This window comes from Glycine max, chromosome 5 (genome assembly GCF_000004515.6).
Source record: "Glycine max cultivar Williams 82 chromosome 5, Glycine_max_v4.0, whole genome shotgun sequence".
Classification (NCBI taxonomy): Eukaryota; Viridiplantae; Streptophyta; class Magnoliopsida; order Fabales; family Fabaceae; genus Glycine; species Glycine max.
The window spans coordinates 36,606,561-36,619,751 of record NC_038241.2 but is presented as its reverse complement, the minus strand read 5'-3'; the positions used below and the strand labels follow the sequence as shown (position 1 = coordinate 36,619,751).

At 31.1% G+C, this 13,191-nt stretch overlaps 1 protein-coding gene across 3 annotated transcripts; it reads right to left on the bottom strand.

The window, feature by feature from the left end:
* Positions 1–6,000: 6,000 nt before the first annotated feature.
* LOC100793416 (probable LRR receptor-like serine/threonine-protein kinase At5g10290) lies at positions 6,001–12,666 on the bottom strand. Of its 3 annotated transcripts, none has more exons than XM_006580205.3 (12): positions 12,512–12,666; positions 11,213–11,346; positions 10,804–10,936; positions 10,577–10,648; positions 10,301–10,444; positions 10,117–10,188; positions 9,955–10,020; positions 9,384–9,454; positions 9,140–9,283; positions 8,220–8,561; positions 6,934–7,328; positions 6,001–6,428 (listed from the first exon to the last, which is right to left on the bottom strand). In XM_006580205.3, the coding sequence occupies exons 2-12, from the start codon at positions 11,289–11,291 to the stop codon at positions 6,114–6,116; spliced, it is 1,833 nt and encodes a 610-aa protein (XP_006580268.1). In that variant the 5' UTR covers positions 11,292–11,346; positions 12,512–12,666; the 3' UTR covers positions 6,001–6,113. The 3 variants fall into 3 exon arrangements, with proteins under 3 accessions (XP_006580268.1, XP_003525052.1, XP_006580269.1); XM_003525004.5 differs by having other exon boundaries at positions 12,485–12,647; XM_006580206.4 differs by lacking the exon at positions 12,512–12,666 and adding an exon at positions 12,224–12,475.
* Positions 12,667–13,191: the final 525 nt, after the last annotated feature.

The window sequence follows — 13,191 nt, the reverse complement described above, 5'->3', positions numbered from 1 at the left end:
TAACTTTTAAAATAATAACAGTCTAATTTCAAAGCAAATATTTGAAATATGACTTTTAAATAAATATTATAAGATGAGTGTTAACTATGTGAATTCAAAATTTCATTACTAACGTGAGGATTTTGTAGATAATTTATAAGTACTCTTTTATTCTTGAAGTAGGTCTTAATTATGGCGAATCAAGATTTAACTCATTTTAATTTTTAACACCTCAAATGAAAATATTAGATTGTTAGCATTTTACTTATTGGGAAAGTCAACAATATATATAACCATACTTAAGTTTTTAACCAGATGACAATGTTAACAGTTTTACATGATGTATTTATATTAGATCTAAAATGACTAAAATATGGTTGAAAAAAAAACACAACAAGATTTTATACTTTTTGTGATTAAATTTTCAAATCTTATGATATAATTAGAAAACTAATAAGTATTTTGTGGACAAATTATCATAAGTTATTTTTATAAATTTTTCAATCATATTAACTACATAACACTTAATCTTAATATGGTCGACCTGATATTGTTTTGTTTCAAAAATACATGAAATAATCACACTTAAAATAATATAAATGAATAAAAACATAACACTTAATCTTAATATGTTTAAAACCATTACAAGATTTTTTTAAATTTTTTTAAAGAAGATCTTCTTTGTTTCTGTACAAACAACTCCATAACTATGGAATGTATTAACTAATGATGAATTACTTGAATAATTTATTGTTTATAGGATTTGATCAGCTGTGTCACATTCAAGTAAATTTGTAAGAATATACTGAATTAATTTGTGAAACTTTTGCATATATTAGGAGATAATTTAGGAGCTAAATAATATAATAAAATTATATATATTTCAGTGCAGCATATGAATAAAAGGTAGAAATTTATCTTAATTGTACTCTGATTAGTTCACATATTTTACCTTAGAAGTTATTTCAATCTTTCTAACTTTAATTACTCATTTAATTTTTTCAATATTTAATTAAGCTCTCCCCTTAAAAAATTTAATCGACAATTAGTATAAATATAACAAAAATGTGGATATCACTAATTTATATAAAGTGGCAAAGAGAAAATATATAAATAAATAAATAAAATGTTATGAAAACAATATGTGAGGTGCAGAATACAATAATTATAGTCTGGGTATCATTCACAACTTCATAATCGACACTTGTTCTATCCCACATATTTCAATTTACATTTACATATTACGTATGTTGAACTTTGAAACATGGCAGCTTCCGAAAGGCACACATCAATGGTCCAGTTTTCTATTTTCTTGTTAGGAGGAACTAGTCCTCATCCTGCAACGTACGTGCCAGCATCACTATCAATAATGCATGTGAAATCCATTAAAAAAAACAATTTCATTTGTTATCGCAGCACTCTTAATTTTGGAGTGCGTTTGAATTGAGTCAATTGTTGCCCCTGCAGCCATATCTCAAACCCCGGTGTCATCGTCAGCTTTCAAAATTGAATAAGAGCATCTTTGAAAATCATATGGAAAATAACTTAGGTAAAAAGACTTTTTGCATAAAAGGATTAGAATATTTATTTTTGCTTTTATTCATTAAAATTACATTGGAATATGCATATATGGTAACAATTTCAAGTATAAACCAATCATATATTAACGCTTTTGGAGGATATCCCACCATCAATCCGGTTTTAACCCTTTTATTTGGAATATTTGTATTGGATACCTATCAATTTCAAATATTTTATCATTACATTTCAATTACTTATCTTTTTATCTCTCTCAAAGTGGAAACATCTAAGAGAGTTTTCAAGAATATTTTTCTTTTATTTCAGAACTGTAGTGTATGGGTTGAGCTAGCCCCTAGTTATTACATTATATGGGATAGAGATGTCTAAAAATATTATATGGGACACTTTATGGGTTTAAGACTGAATTAGCAGTTCTACCTATATAATAAAATAAGTTTAAACAAGTTATATATAAATAAGTTCAAACTCATCATATATAATATATAAATTTTTAGGTGTCAAATAAAACGTGTGTCTTGATGCATCATTATTGTTGACTAATGCCAGAAAAGTGATGGTAATAAAAGGATCTAATGGTGTGCTGACGGCCACGAAACGGAGGGTATTGAACGCGCTAATATATGATGGTGTGCTGACGCCTGACGGCCACAAAATGGATGGGAATTTGGAGGGTATAGAACGCGCTCCTATCTTTTACACCAGAGTGAGAGAATTCATAACAAAAATAATATTTAGACACGCAAAATCATAATTGACACCTAATGAAAAATATGTATAAATATAATGAAGGATATGATGTAATAAAGAGAGATAAAAAAAAATAATAAATATTACTTAGATGTTTTAAAAAATAGAATATTTCAAAAATATTGTTCAATTCACCAACTAAACAACTCATATAAGTTATTTTTTTTATTGATAAATATTAATCATTAAAATGTTACTTTTATTAGCAAAGGAAATTAAACCTGAGATATTTTTCTATTCCTTTTCTTTTTTACCCATTCAATCCATCTTTTATCACCCTCTCATAATCTAGTTGTGTAGTTTGTGAATTCAACAATGTTTTTGGAATATCTTGAGGCATCTAATTTCTTCATTAACAATCATCAATTATTTATGTATTTTTTTATCGCATTATATCACTTATAATACTTATATTTTTGTTTCTTTTATCTCTTTAAGTGCCAAAGGCTGTTGAGTGTTAAAAATCGTTTTGCTTTCAAAAACAGTCATACATACGGTCTCACTAGACCCACTTCCAACACGATGTTATCTGATTTAGGAAACGATATACTTGTGAGCTTGTAGTGTATATATCCCCAACACGTACACACGAAAGAAAATAACTTTAGACATTAATTCAGAGTTCCGTATTATAAATTATTCTCAATGGCAATAGTGTTACACTCTCGAGACATTCATGATAGGTACTTATCCCTCCAACTCGACTTTCAGATGTCAAATTCACCTTTGAAGAATAGTCTCGAGATGTAAAATTGAGGTCAGGAATGGAGCTAATTAATTTGCACCGCTACCTGCCTCAATTATCCATATATGTCATGTGATTCATCAGCATAATCAAACTTGAAGCTTGATCTCCAAGCAATATTCCGCACCCGATTGCATTTAATTTATACAACCACGTGAAATGTATTGAGGGCACAAAGTGCTCTACCTATATCTTTATAAATTGTTGTGCACAAACTTCACATCACATCACATCACTACATATGCTTTAGTAAACTACAACAAATTGTTTCTAGGTACGTAGTGTTGTCAAGTGACAATGTCGATTTCTTTAGAGGCTTTGGCGATGGCAGGCGCAAGTAATGTCCAATTTGCCATGGATATTGAAGAATGGGAACTTAGAGATTCGGAGCAGAATCCACCACCCCATTTGCTGACTGAAGAATATTACAACGAAGAATACTTTGTCACCTTCACAAATCATCAAGAAAAGGTAGATAGGACTGGGGAAACGAGGAAACGAAAATGCATGAGGTCAATAAAAACAGCACTGCAAGCACTTGTAACATCATGCGTGATCATGAGTGATATATGCGTAGGTGGTTCACGTCCTAGTAGGCAGAAGCATTAATATTAATAATTTGAGGTATAATATGTTTATTGGGAAACAGGGATGGCAATGGCACTTAGGGTCAAGGCCAATTATGGGGACCCAAAAATTTCTGGTACTGGTTAGACAAGCTATATATCCCTGTTGAGAAATGGAAACGAATGGCAGGCTTTTCTTTCTTTCATTGGCAACATTAGGTATTGAATTCTTGTATTCAAAATAATGATTTTGGTACCCACAAATTGTGGCACAAGTAGTCAGTGGCTTGGGTCCTTTTAGCAATGGTCAGCAGTTTGATTCCTGATCATGTGAATAGAACAATACTCACTATTTTTTGTTATTCCCATCTCAGGGTAGGCAGCTGTGAAAATTCGAGTGAAGATAGGTTTAATCAATTTTGGTATCTACGTTTGTGTCTTCACAGGCCACTAAGAAAAATGATAAGAAAAATCAAATGAAAACCACTCAGAAAAATGGTAGATTCACTAAAAATATAGGATATGGAACCAATTATTTTACCGACTTTTGTGCTTTAGCTAAGGTACCTAGCTGACCTTGAACTACATTCCAAGAACACAGTTTCTCTTTCAGAAAGGCCAACTAAAATTTAGGGTTTTTTTTTATACCGAAAAGTGTTTTTTTTTTTCGTTTTTTTTAAATGAGGGTTGTTTTTGAATTATTTACCTAAAAGGGGTAAGTCATAATAGGTGTTACGACTTCTGAATTAGAAATCGTAACATGTGTTACGATTTCTGAATTAGAAGTCATAACATGTGTTACGACTTTAATTTTTTTTAACTAAAGTCATAAAATTATTTACGATTTTAGTGTAATTTTTTTTATTTTACAAATTTCTTTTTGGTATTATGACTTCAAAGTTGTAATACTTATTTTTTAATTTTGAAGTGCATGAAGGTGAAGTCGTGAGCTTAGCTACGACTTCATTGTGTTTTTTTTTTCAAATTTTATGATATTATATATTATTTTATAAGATTAAGAATTTTTTAGACATTTTCTTATTTTATTTTGTTTTGTTTTCAATTTTTTTAAAATTGCTAACAAAATTTGTTTATTTAATTATTAAATAAATAATTTTAATTTTACTTATTATTAATTTTATTTAATATGTTATATATTTTTGCAATATTTTATTATTTAAAATATATTATTTTATTTAAATATTTTTGTCGTAACACTTGTTACGACCGGTGAATAACTCAAAAATAACTCCATCTAGAATAAACAAAAAAATACTCCTTTTATGTAAAATATCCCTTTTTTAAATTTTATAATATTATATATTATATATTATATATTAGAATATTGTAGCTCATATTATTATTTTAAGGTTTAATGTGTTAATAAGTTATAAAAATCTTAAATAAAAGATTATCTGAATTTTAATTAGACAAAAATATTTAAATAAAATAATATTAAAAAGAAATAATATATTCTAAATAGTAAAACATTACAAAAATATATAACATATTAAATAAAAATATAAAAAAATACAACATATTAAATAAAATTAATAATAAGTAAAATTAAAATTATTTATTTAATAATTACTTAAATAAATTCTGTTAGCAATTTTAAAAAAATTGAAAACAAAACAAAATACAATAAAAAATATCTAAAAAATTCTTAATATTATAAAATAATATATAATATCATAAAATTTGAAAAAAAAAACACAGTCATAGCCAAGCTCACGACTTCCAAATTAAAAAATAAGTATTACAACTTCAAAGTCGTAATACCAAAAATAAAAAATTTTGTAAAATAAAAAAATTAGACTAAAGTTGTAAATAATTTTACAACTTCAGTTTTTTTTTTAAAAGGTTAGTACTTCAAAATTGTAAAATAAAAAAAATTTACACTTAAGTCCATAAATAAGTTTACAACTTTAATTAAAAATAAATAATCGTGGCATGTTATCACTTTTAATTCAAAAGTCGTAATACCTGTTAAGTAAATAATTTACATCATTTAAGTAAATAATTCAAAAACAACCCCATTTAAAAAAAATGAAGAAAAAATATCCCTTTTTGGTAAAAAGAAGCCTATAATTTACACCACTTTGCACATCTTGTCCAGCGTCCCAGGTTTTGTTATTCCTGATACAGCAATACTTTGATATTCGAGTTTTAGCAAATGTACGCCGAAAAAAGTTTTATGCCCATCTACTAGAAAAATCTACTACCGCACCAGGAATATTTTGAGATTCAGACAGCATCCTTCCTTAAAGTGCCAAATCATTGTTGACAAGTCGCAAGTGTTGAAAATTGTAATTGATAGGTACCCCGTAATGGGATCAGATCACAGCTGAAATCTCAACAAACAGATTTTTCAAATAAATTCCTGATTTATCCACAAAAAAAGAGCAGAACAAAAACACGTTGGAACATCAAAATTTTACAACTATTTCCCCCTTTTTACAGTTTTTACAGTTGGAAAACAAGGAAAATTACATTTCTAGATCCTCTCATAATTTAATAATGTATAGATCCTCTCATCTCCCACCAGACAACTCAATGGCATCTTGATTATAGACCGAATCTTCTCCCCAATCAAATCTTCTTTGTAATCTCTCGTATTCTTGCCTCCGATTGACCTCCACATGCTGCCATTCCTCCCACCTTTCAGCCAACCCTTCTCCTTCTAGCATTCTTACAACCTCGGACATTGGTGGACGATCCTCTGGTGTTGCTTGCGTACAGAGTAATGCAACTTGTATCATCATTTCTACCTCTTGTATGTTGTAATTTTTATTTAGGTTGCGGTCAACAATTGCTTCTAGTCTTTTCTCCCGTTCTAATTTCTTAACCTGTAGAGCACAAAAATACAGGCAAAAACAGTAACCAACAAGTATAAACTGATAAATCACGTCAAACAAGAAAAAAGTATAAACCGATAAATGGTAGATTTTGGATTTTGAATAATAACACAAGTACCATGAAGGCAAAGGCAGAACTCTATAAAACACTGCAGTTCACCTTTTTCTTTATCAATATTGTCATATAAACAACACACTTCAACTTATCTACAGCTTAATAAAAATGCAGAGGTACAGTTATAACTACATGAACTTCCTTGGCTCACTGCAACCATTACTCCTGTAAAGAGGGGTTAGGATACTCTTTAGGTGGAGCAACTATGACGGGCTGATCCTTATTTTATGTGATGAAATACTAAAAGTGAAAAGTGATATCACCATTCACCAAACCACCGAAGAGGGACACACAAGTTCTAAGCATGCTACACAAACAAAAAACAGACCAAAAAACACAGAATCAAACAAAGAGGCTATGATGTTAGAAAAGAGATCTTACATGGTCAAGTAGCAGCACATCATCTTCCTCTTCTAAACGTGAAAAGTCAATTGCTCGTTGACCTGTAACAAGCTCCAAAAGCATAATCCCATAACCAAAAACATCAGTTCTTTCTGAAGACTTTCCAGTGGACAAATACTCTGGAGCTATGTGGCCCATTGTTCCACGAACTTGAGTTGTCACATTAGTTTTTCGAACATCGACTAACTTTGCCAAGCCAAAATCACCAACAACAGCTTCAAAATCTTCATCTAGTAATACATTAGCTGCCTTCACATCCCGATGAATAATCTTAGGATTGCAATGCTCATGAAGATATTCTAAGCCACGGGCTGTTCCCAGCGCCACTCGTTTTCTTGTAGGCCAGTCTAGAACAGGTTCACCAGGTTTGAGTTCTGCATCAGTATTAGTAAAACATCACTGGAAAAGATGCCAGATTTTACATGCAAATAAGATATGGAAATCCAACCTACCCAAACATATTAAACAAAGTATACAAAAATCATATCTATATTGTTAATCATTTAATATCCATGTTAATTTATGCTTATGATATTATGATGGCAGTGTTGGTGATGAAACACATCTGACTCAACTTTCACAAGTAATTTACAACAAAAGAATTTTCTTTTGAACAGATCAACCGGACAGGTGGAACCACTAAAAGCAACCCATACATTAGAGGGTTGAACAGTCAAACTACCCTGGCATTCACAAAACAAGTGAAAAGCAGCAAAAAAAAAAGGAGAACTAGATTGGTTTACAAAACCAGTTCAGCAAAACTAAAATTAGGACTTGGTTGGATCAGAAATCAAGTCAGGATAAGGGTTTGGTTCTCAACGTTTTCAATGGTTTGTGGATTTTCAGTTGAGTTTAAAACCATACAAATAAATAGAGGAAAAATAGAAATACGGTTATCTAATTCTTTGATGTTATTCTTTCCTGTCATTTTGAAGCTTCCATTTGCTGATAATCTACATGCATACATATATGCACTTTTGTATATATATTATATAATTTATCTAATTAAGTTCAAATGTATTTATGACTTGCCTGGTTCAACCACCAAAATACCCTTTTATCTAGTTCTCCAGTTAAACAATTCTTCAAATCCTAAAAATTGTTGGCATATATCCTAAAATGTGTAGTTTAAATTTCTTCAGCCAATTAATCTCTATCCAGTTCCAGTTACAAAATAAAGAATACTTTCTATTTTGTAGCAAATCAAATTGAATACTTAGCATACCAGTGATGCCAAAATGCATTGTAAGTTTGTAACAATTTACCTCGAAGACGATAGGCTACACTTAAGTTCTGCATAAAGGGATAAACTAAGAGGCGCTCGGTTGGGGTAGTACAAAATCCAATCAGCCGTAACAGGTTCCTATGCACGGCTACACTTATCATCTCAACCTCACGCTGGAAAGCTGCATCACCCCCAGGACTTTCATAATCAGTTAACCTTTTGACAGCAACTTTTGTGTTATCAGCAAGAACACCTTTATAAACCTTTCCAAAGCCTCCCTGTCCTAAAACATTTTTCTCACTGAAGTTGTCTGTAGCTATCTGTAGTTCTCTCCATGCAAATCTTCTTAGTTGGCCAAATGCAATTCGCCGATCAACTTCACCTGATGAAACAAGAAAAAAAGATAATGATAAAATAGTAATTTATAGTTAGCATTGACTATTTTAAAAAGGAGGAAGTTCACATTTATCTCAATTTTAGTGTAGCTAGCTATTACATTATTTCAACAAGCATTCACAATTAAAAGATTACAGAATACGTTCAACCAGTAAATTCTCTTCTATCACTCCAAAATTTGATCATATCCCACATTCATTGGACATGTAAGGTTTAGAGTAATAGAGATACACAGCTATATTCCAATGTTTAGTTTTAAGCAACAGTTATCCAAAATCCAAATGCATAACATAAGAGGGGAGCCAAGATTGGTATTAAATCCCTAACATCTAGCAATAAGGTCCTGGAGGCCACAGGAGGTAAAGACACTAAAAAGTGGGAAAACCATAACAAAAACATATTCACAATAAAAGGAGAAAGTTACTTGAAGAAGAATGCATAGGTAGAGTTTATAAATCAATATTTTTAAATGCTACAACTACAGTCATATTAATGTCTATATCCACATTTCACTTAAGAGAAACCTAATACAATAACATTGCAATCTAAAAAAGAAACTCAAACCTGCAACATCTACAAAAACTTCACGTCTGTAGCTCTTGTGTCTACCCTTGCACCAAAAGAACAGCAGACCACCAAGGAAAAGGATAACAACTAACCCTATCACAATGCCAACTATGAGGCCAGTTTTAGGTTTATGGGATGAACCTGCCAATAGTAGGAAAATTAGTATTCAGCTTGTACAGAGGAAGTGGGGAATAGATAACAGCACATCAAAAGGATGGAATAAATATTCCCATCAAGTAACCTTGATCTGCATTATCAGTTTCACAAGGTTGATGATAACTCGCACCACAATTCAAATTATTTCCAGTGAAACTGCAATAAGGAGCACAGTTAAAATAGTGAAATGTAACGGTATAAAATACATGTTAAAATTTGAAAAATATCTCATTCACCTAAATTCAAATAATTTTCTATCCAAGGACTTCATAGACAACATGACATATGGTCACGCCAGATAATAGGGGAAATGTAAAGGTAAAAGCTCTGTATTTTAACCACCACCAAACAATATAATGAAGCATTTTTTTTATCATTATTGCTCCAATTTGTTGCACTTATGATGTTGAGTTCCTAAACATGGTATTGGATCCACATTGAACAAGCGGTTGAGATTAGAATCATCTACTACCGGTTGATTGGAATAGGTTAGTAATTGTTAAATGAAATTCTATATCTGGACTCTTTGGATGTATGTCACCACTATTTTAGTGTTTCATGGGAATACATTGTCCTTGTAGTCAGGGTTAGAAAGACAAGTTTAATTGGTGCTTTAAATGCATCATATACTAATTTTATGGTTTTACCATCCATACTTGTATTTAGGAACCTTAAATAACTGCTCTGGGATTTGGCCACTCAGATTATTTGAATCTAGCAGACTGCAAAAGAGAAGTTTGAATAATCAATCAGATACTAAATTAATGAAATATACTTTAAAAAAATGGCAAAGTTCTAGAAACCATTATTTTACATACACATTGATTAAGATTGGAAGACTGGCAAGTGATTCAGGAATAGTCCCACTGAGATTGTTTTGGCTCAATGTTCTGGTAGCAGGACAAGAAACAGACACTTTTAAACATTGCACAAAAAATACATGCTAAGGCCTAAGACTCATTATATATATGTAGAACCTAGCAAACAGAATGCCATACTTACAAGAATTGAAGCCTTTTAAGATTACCAAGGGAGGAGGGTATTTCTCCAGTTAATTTGTTGCTTTCCAAATCCAACCTGCTCAAGCTTGTCAGGTTTCCTAACTCTTTTGGTATGTTGCCAGTGATTCCATTCCCTTGCAAAGATCTAATACAAGTATAATATGCATCAATTTACTTTCCCGTCATCAAAATTTGAGTTAGTTAGAATGCAAAAATAATTTTTAGTATTATGGAGTTGACCAAGATTGTGTGGATTTTTTGTGATAGAAATCCTTACAGAGCTGTAAGATATTTTAGAACTCCTATTATTGGGGTCAAGTATCCTGTGAATCCCATATATGCTAGTGATCTGCAATGAAGCAATTTATATATTACACAGCAAGCAGGAATTCAAGATTTAAAAATGTGAAATATAACACTTTCTACAATGAGTAATGACAGCCAACATCTTCAGCAAATCAAATAAATTAGAAAACAACAACATAAAATATTAAAATATCTTACACTTGCATGACATTGTTGTTTGAGTCACAGTAAACACGTGACCAAGTACAAGGATTCACTTGATTTTGATTCCAGTCAGTAAGCTGGTGAGCTGAAGCATTCAATGATATCTTCAATGCAAATAGTGCATCTCCTGAAATGAACAAGAACATTTACACACCTACTAGAACCAACAGCAAAAGTCCAAAACCCTAGCAGTTTTGGAAAATATGAGGCATCCATTTAATTCTGTAATAAACAGTTGTATGTGTCTATGGATTCCTCAGAAATGAATTGGAAATTAAAGTTTGAAAAGCTGTGTTTTATCCCCATAAAAAGATAATCAATGTATGTGCATTTAGCAGTTAAATTTTACATAGGTTATACGATTTACTAATGGGTTGAGTGCCATAAGAACAAAGGAATGTACCTTGCGTATCAGGCAACACAAAAGAACATAAGCAACCCAATAGCAATAGCACAAATATGAAGTCCATTTCTACTGGCATGAACCACTGACACAATGTCCATGAAAATCAATTAACATACAAGCAACTTCCATCTCTGCAGCACAGAATCATCAAAACCATTAAGCTGTGAAAATTGAAAAAAAGTGGTAAATGCCATACAAAGACAAACAATGCAGAACAAATTACTAGAGTGATGAAAACAATCTTATTGCAGAACAAGGTATCTTATGATCAACCATGAAGCTATGCCTGATCAAGGAAATAGGAAGAGTAATTTTCATAGCCATCATTAGAATGTGGGTCACAAGATATGGAGTTCTATTTTATGTCTAGTTCCAAGGTAAAAAGAACAAAACCTTTTTGTTTCATTCTGTTCTGTACATACACTAAGTCTTATTGCAATACAAAGCATACTTCAAAAACTAACTGTGCAGACCTAGACAGCCGCAGCTAAACTATCTGTTTCACCCACTCACCAGTCTAACCCCCTGAAAAGGAAAGACGGTCTATAAAAATCAACCACTCTGAATGTAACAACCAATCTAGACAGTAGTTAATTGACACTTTTCAATTCTCTTCTCACCACCCTGTAAAAGGGAAGGTCAATCGCAAGTTTTTTCAATTACTTATTTGGATTAATTGCCAACTACTGACACCTCATCTAATCCTAGAAATAAAAAAAACAAATTACAGAAAATCACCAAAGGTGAAGAAATAAGCAGTCTAAACTCTCAAGACAATTCAGTGAACTTGTAATTTTATCTGGAAGTAAATAAAAAAACCACCAAAGAAATAATTGAAAATCACAATACTCCACCACTACAACTGCACACTCACAAACAAGAGTCTTAAAATAAAACACTGATGTGATCGGAAACAAAACTAATCGAAAAAGAAAAATGAGAAGACAAATTCCAGAAACTTAAATTAGATGCCGGAAAAATAAGCGAAGAGGAGGGAGAAAATCAAACCGAGTAGGCACCAAATCGCGCGCACAAAGGGACAAAGGAATGCAAATATGCCCAAAGATGGGTAAAAAAACAAAAGGCATGGGCAGAAGCAGAACAGTGAACAGTGAACAGTATACACCAACACTAACAAAGACGATTCAAATAACAGACAAAATCAAGATAACAATAATTAAAAAAAAGAAAGAACTGAAATGAAAATCGGAATCAGGTAGGGGAATAGCCGGTAGTAGGAGAGAAAGAAAGGGAAAGTTGAGTACTGACGAGGAAGGATGAGAGTGAGAACCGAACCTTCTATCCCTCTTTTCTTTCTCTTTGGTTACTTAAATGCAATACTAATAGGCTTTTGCGTTTTACTAGATTTCACTATCTCTTCCATTCCACTGCTCTGTCTCTCGCTGCCTCCTTTCCAATGGATTCAAAATCTCACCCATCATTTAATGTCCACATGTCTTCATACAAATAAATAAAGGCTGTAACGCCCATTAAGAAACTATTCAAAGACAATAATATTTATGCTATAAATTATACTAGAGAAAACGTAATGAGCAGTATAATTTTTTTTATCTTTTTAATCAAAATATTTTCATTTTAAATTTCTTCATCAATGATTAGCATTTTCTATAAATAAAATATAAACCATAAATATTAACTAGTGTCTTTGGATATTTATTAAAAAACTAAAACGAATTTTTTTTATTAGAATATGCTCATGATTTTTTTCAATGCTCTCATATCATCTCAATAATAAATATTTTTTTTAGTTTTATTAGTTAACAAGACCCATAAATAAATTACTATAATCAATTTTGTGTGTCTCTAGTATATTTTACCTTAAATATTTTTAAAAGATTATGACAGTAGTATGTTTTTGTTAAAAAATACTACTGTAGTCTGTACTAGTAGTATAAACATTAAAATCATGCTAGAATTAATCACAAATGAAATGGAATAAAATGAATTTAGTGTAG

Bases quoted from the DNA above. Each gene is read 5' to 3' on its own strand.
- LOC100793416 (XM_006580205.3), bottom strand. From the start codon at position 11,291: ATGCCAGTAGAAATGGACTTCATATTTGTGCTATTGCTATTGGGTTGC. The intron at 9,455-9,954 runs GTATGGATGGTA...TCCTTATTGCAG, and splicing joins TTTAAGGTTCCTAAATACAA to TTTCACTGGAAATAATTTGA. The intron at 8,562-9,139 runs GTTTGAGTTTCT...TTGTTTCATCAG, and splicing joins AGTTTTTGTAGATGTTGCAG to GTGAAGTTGATCGGCGAATT.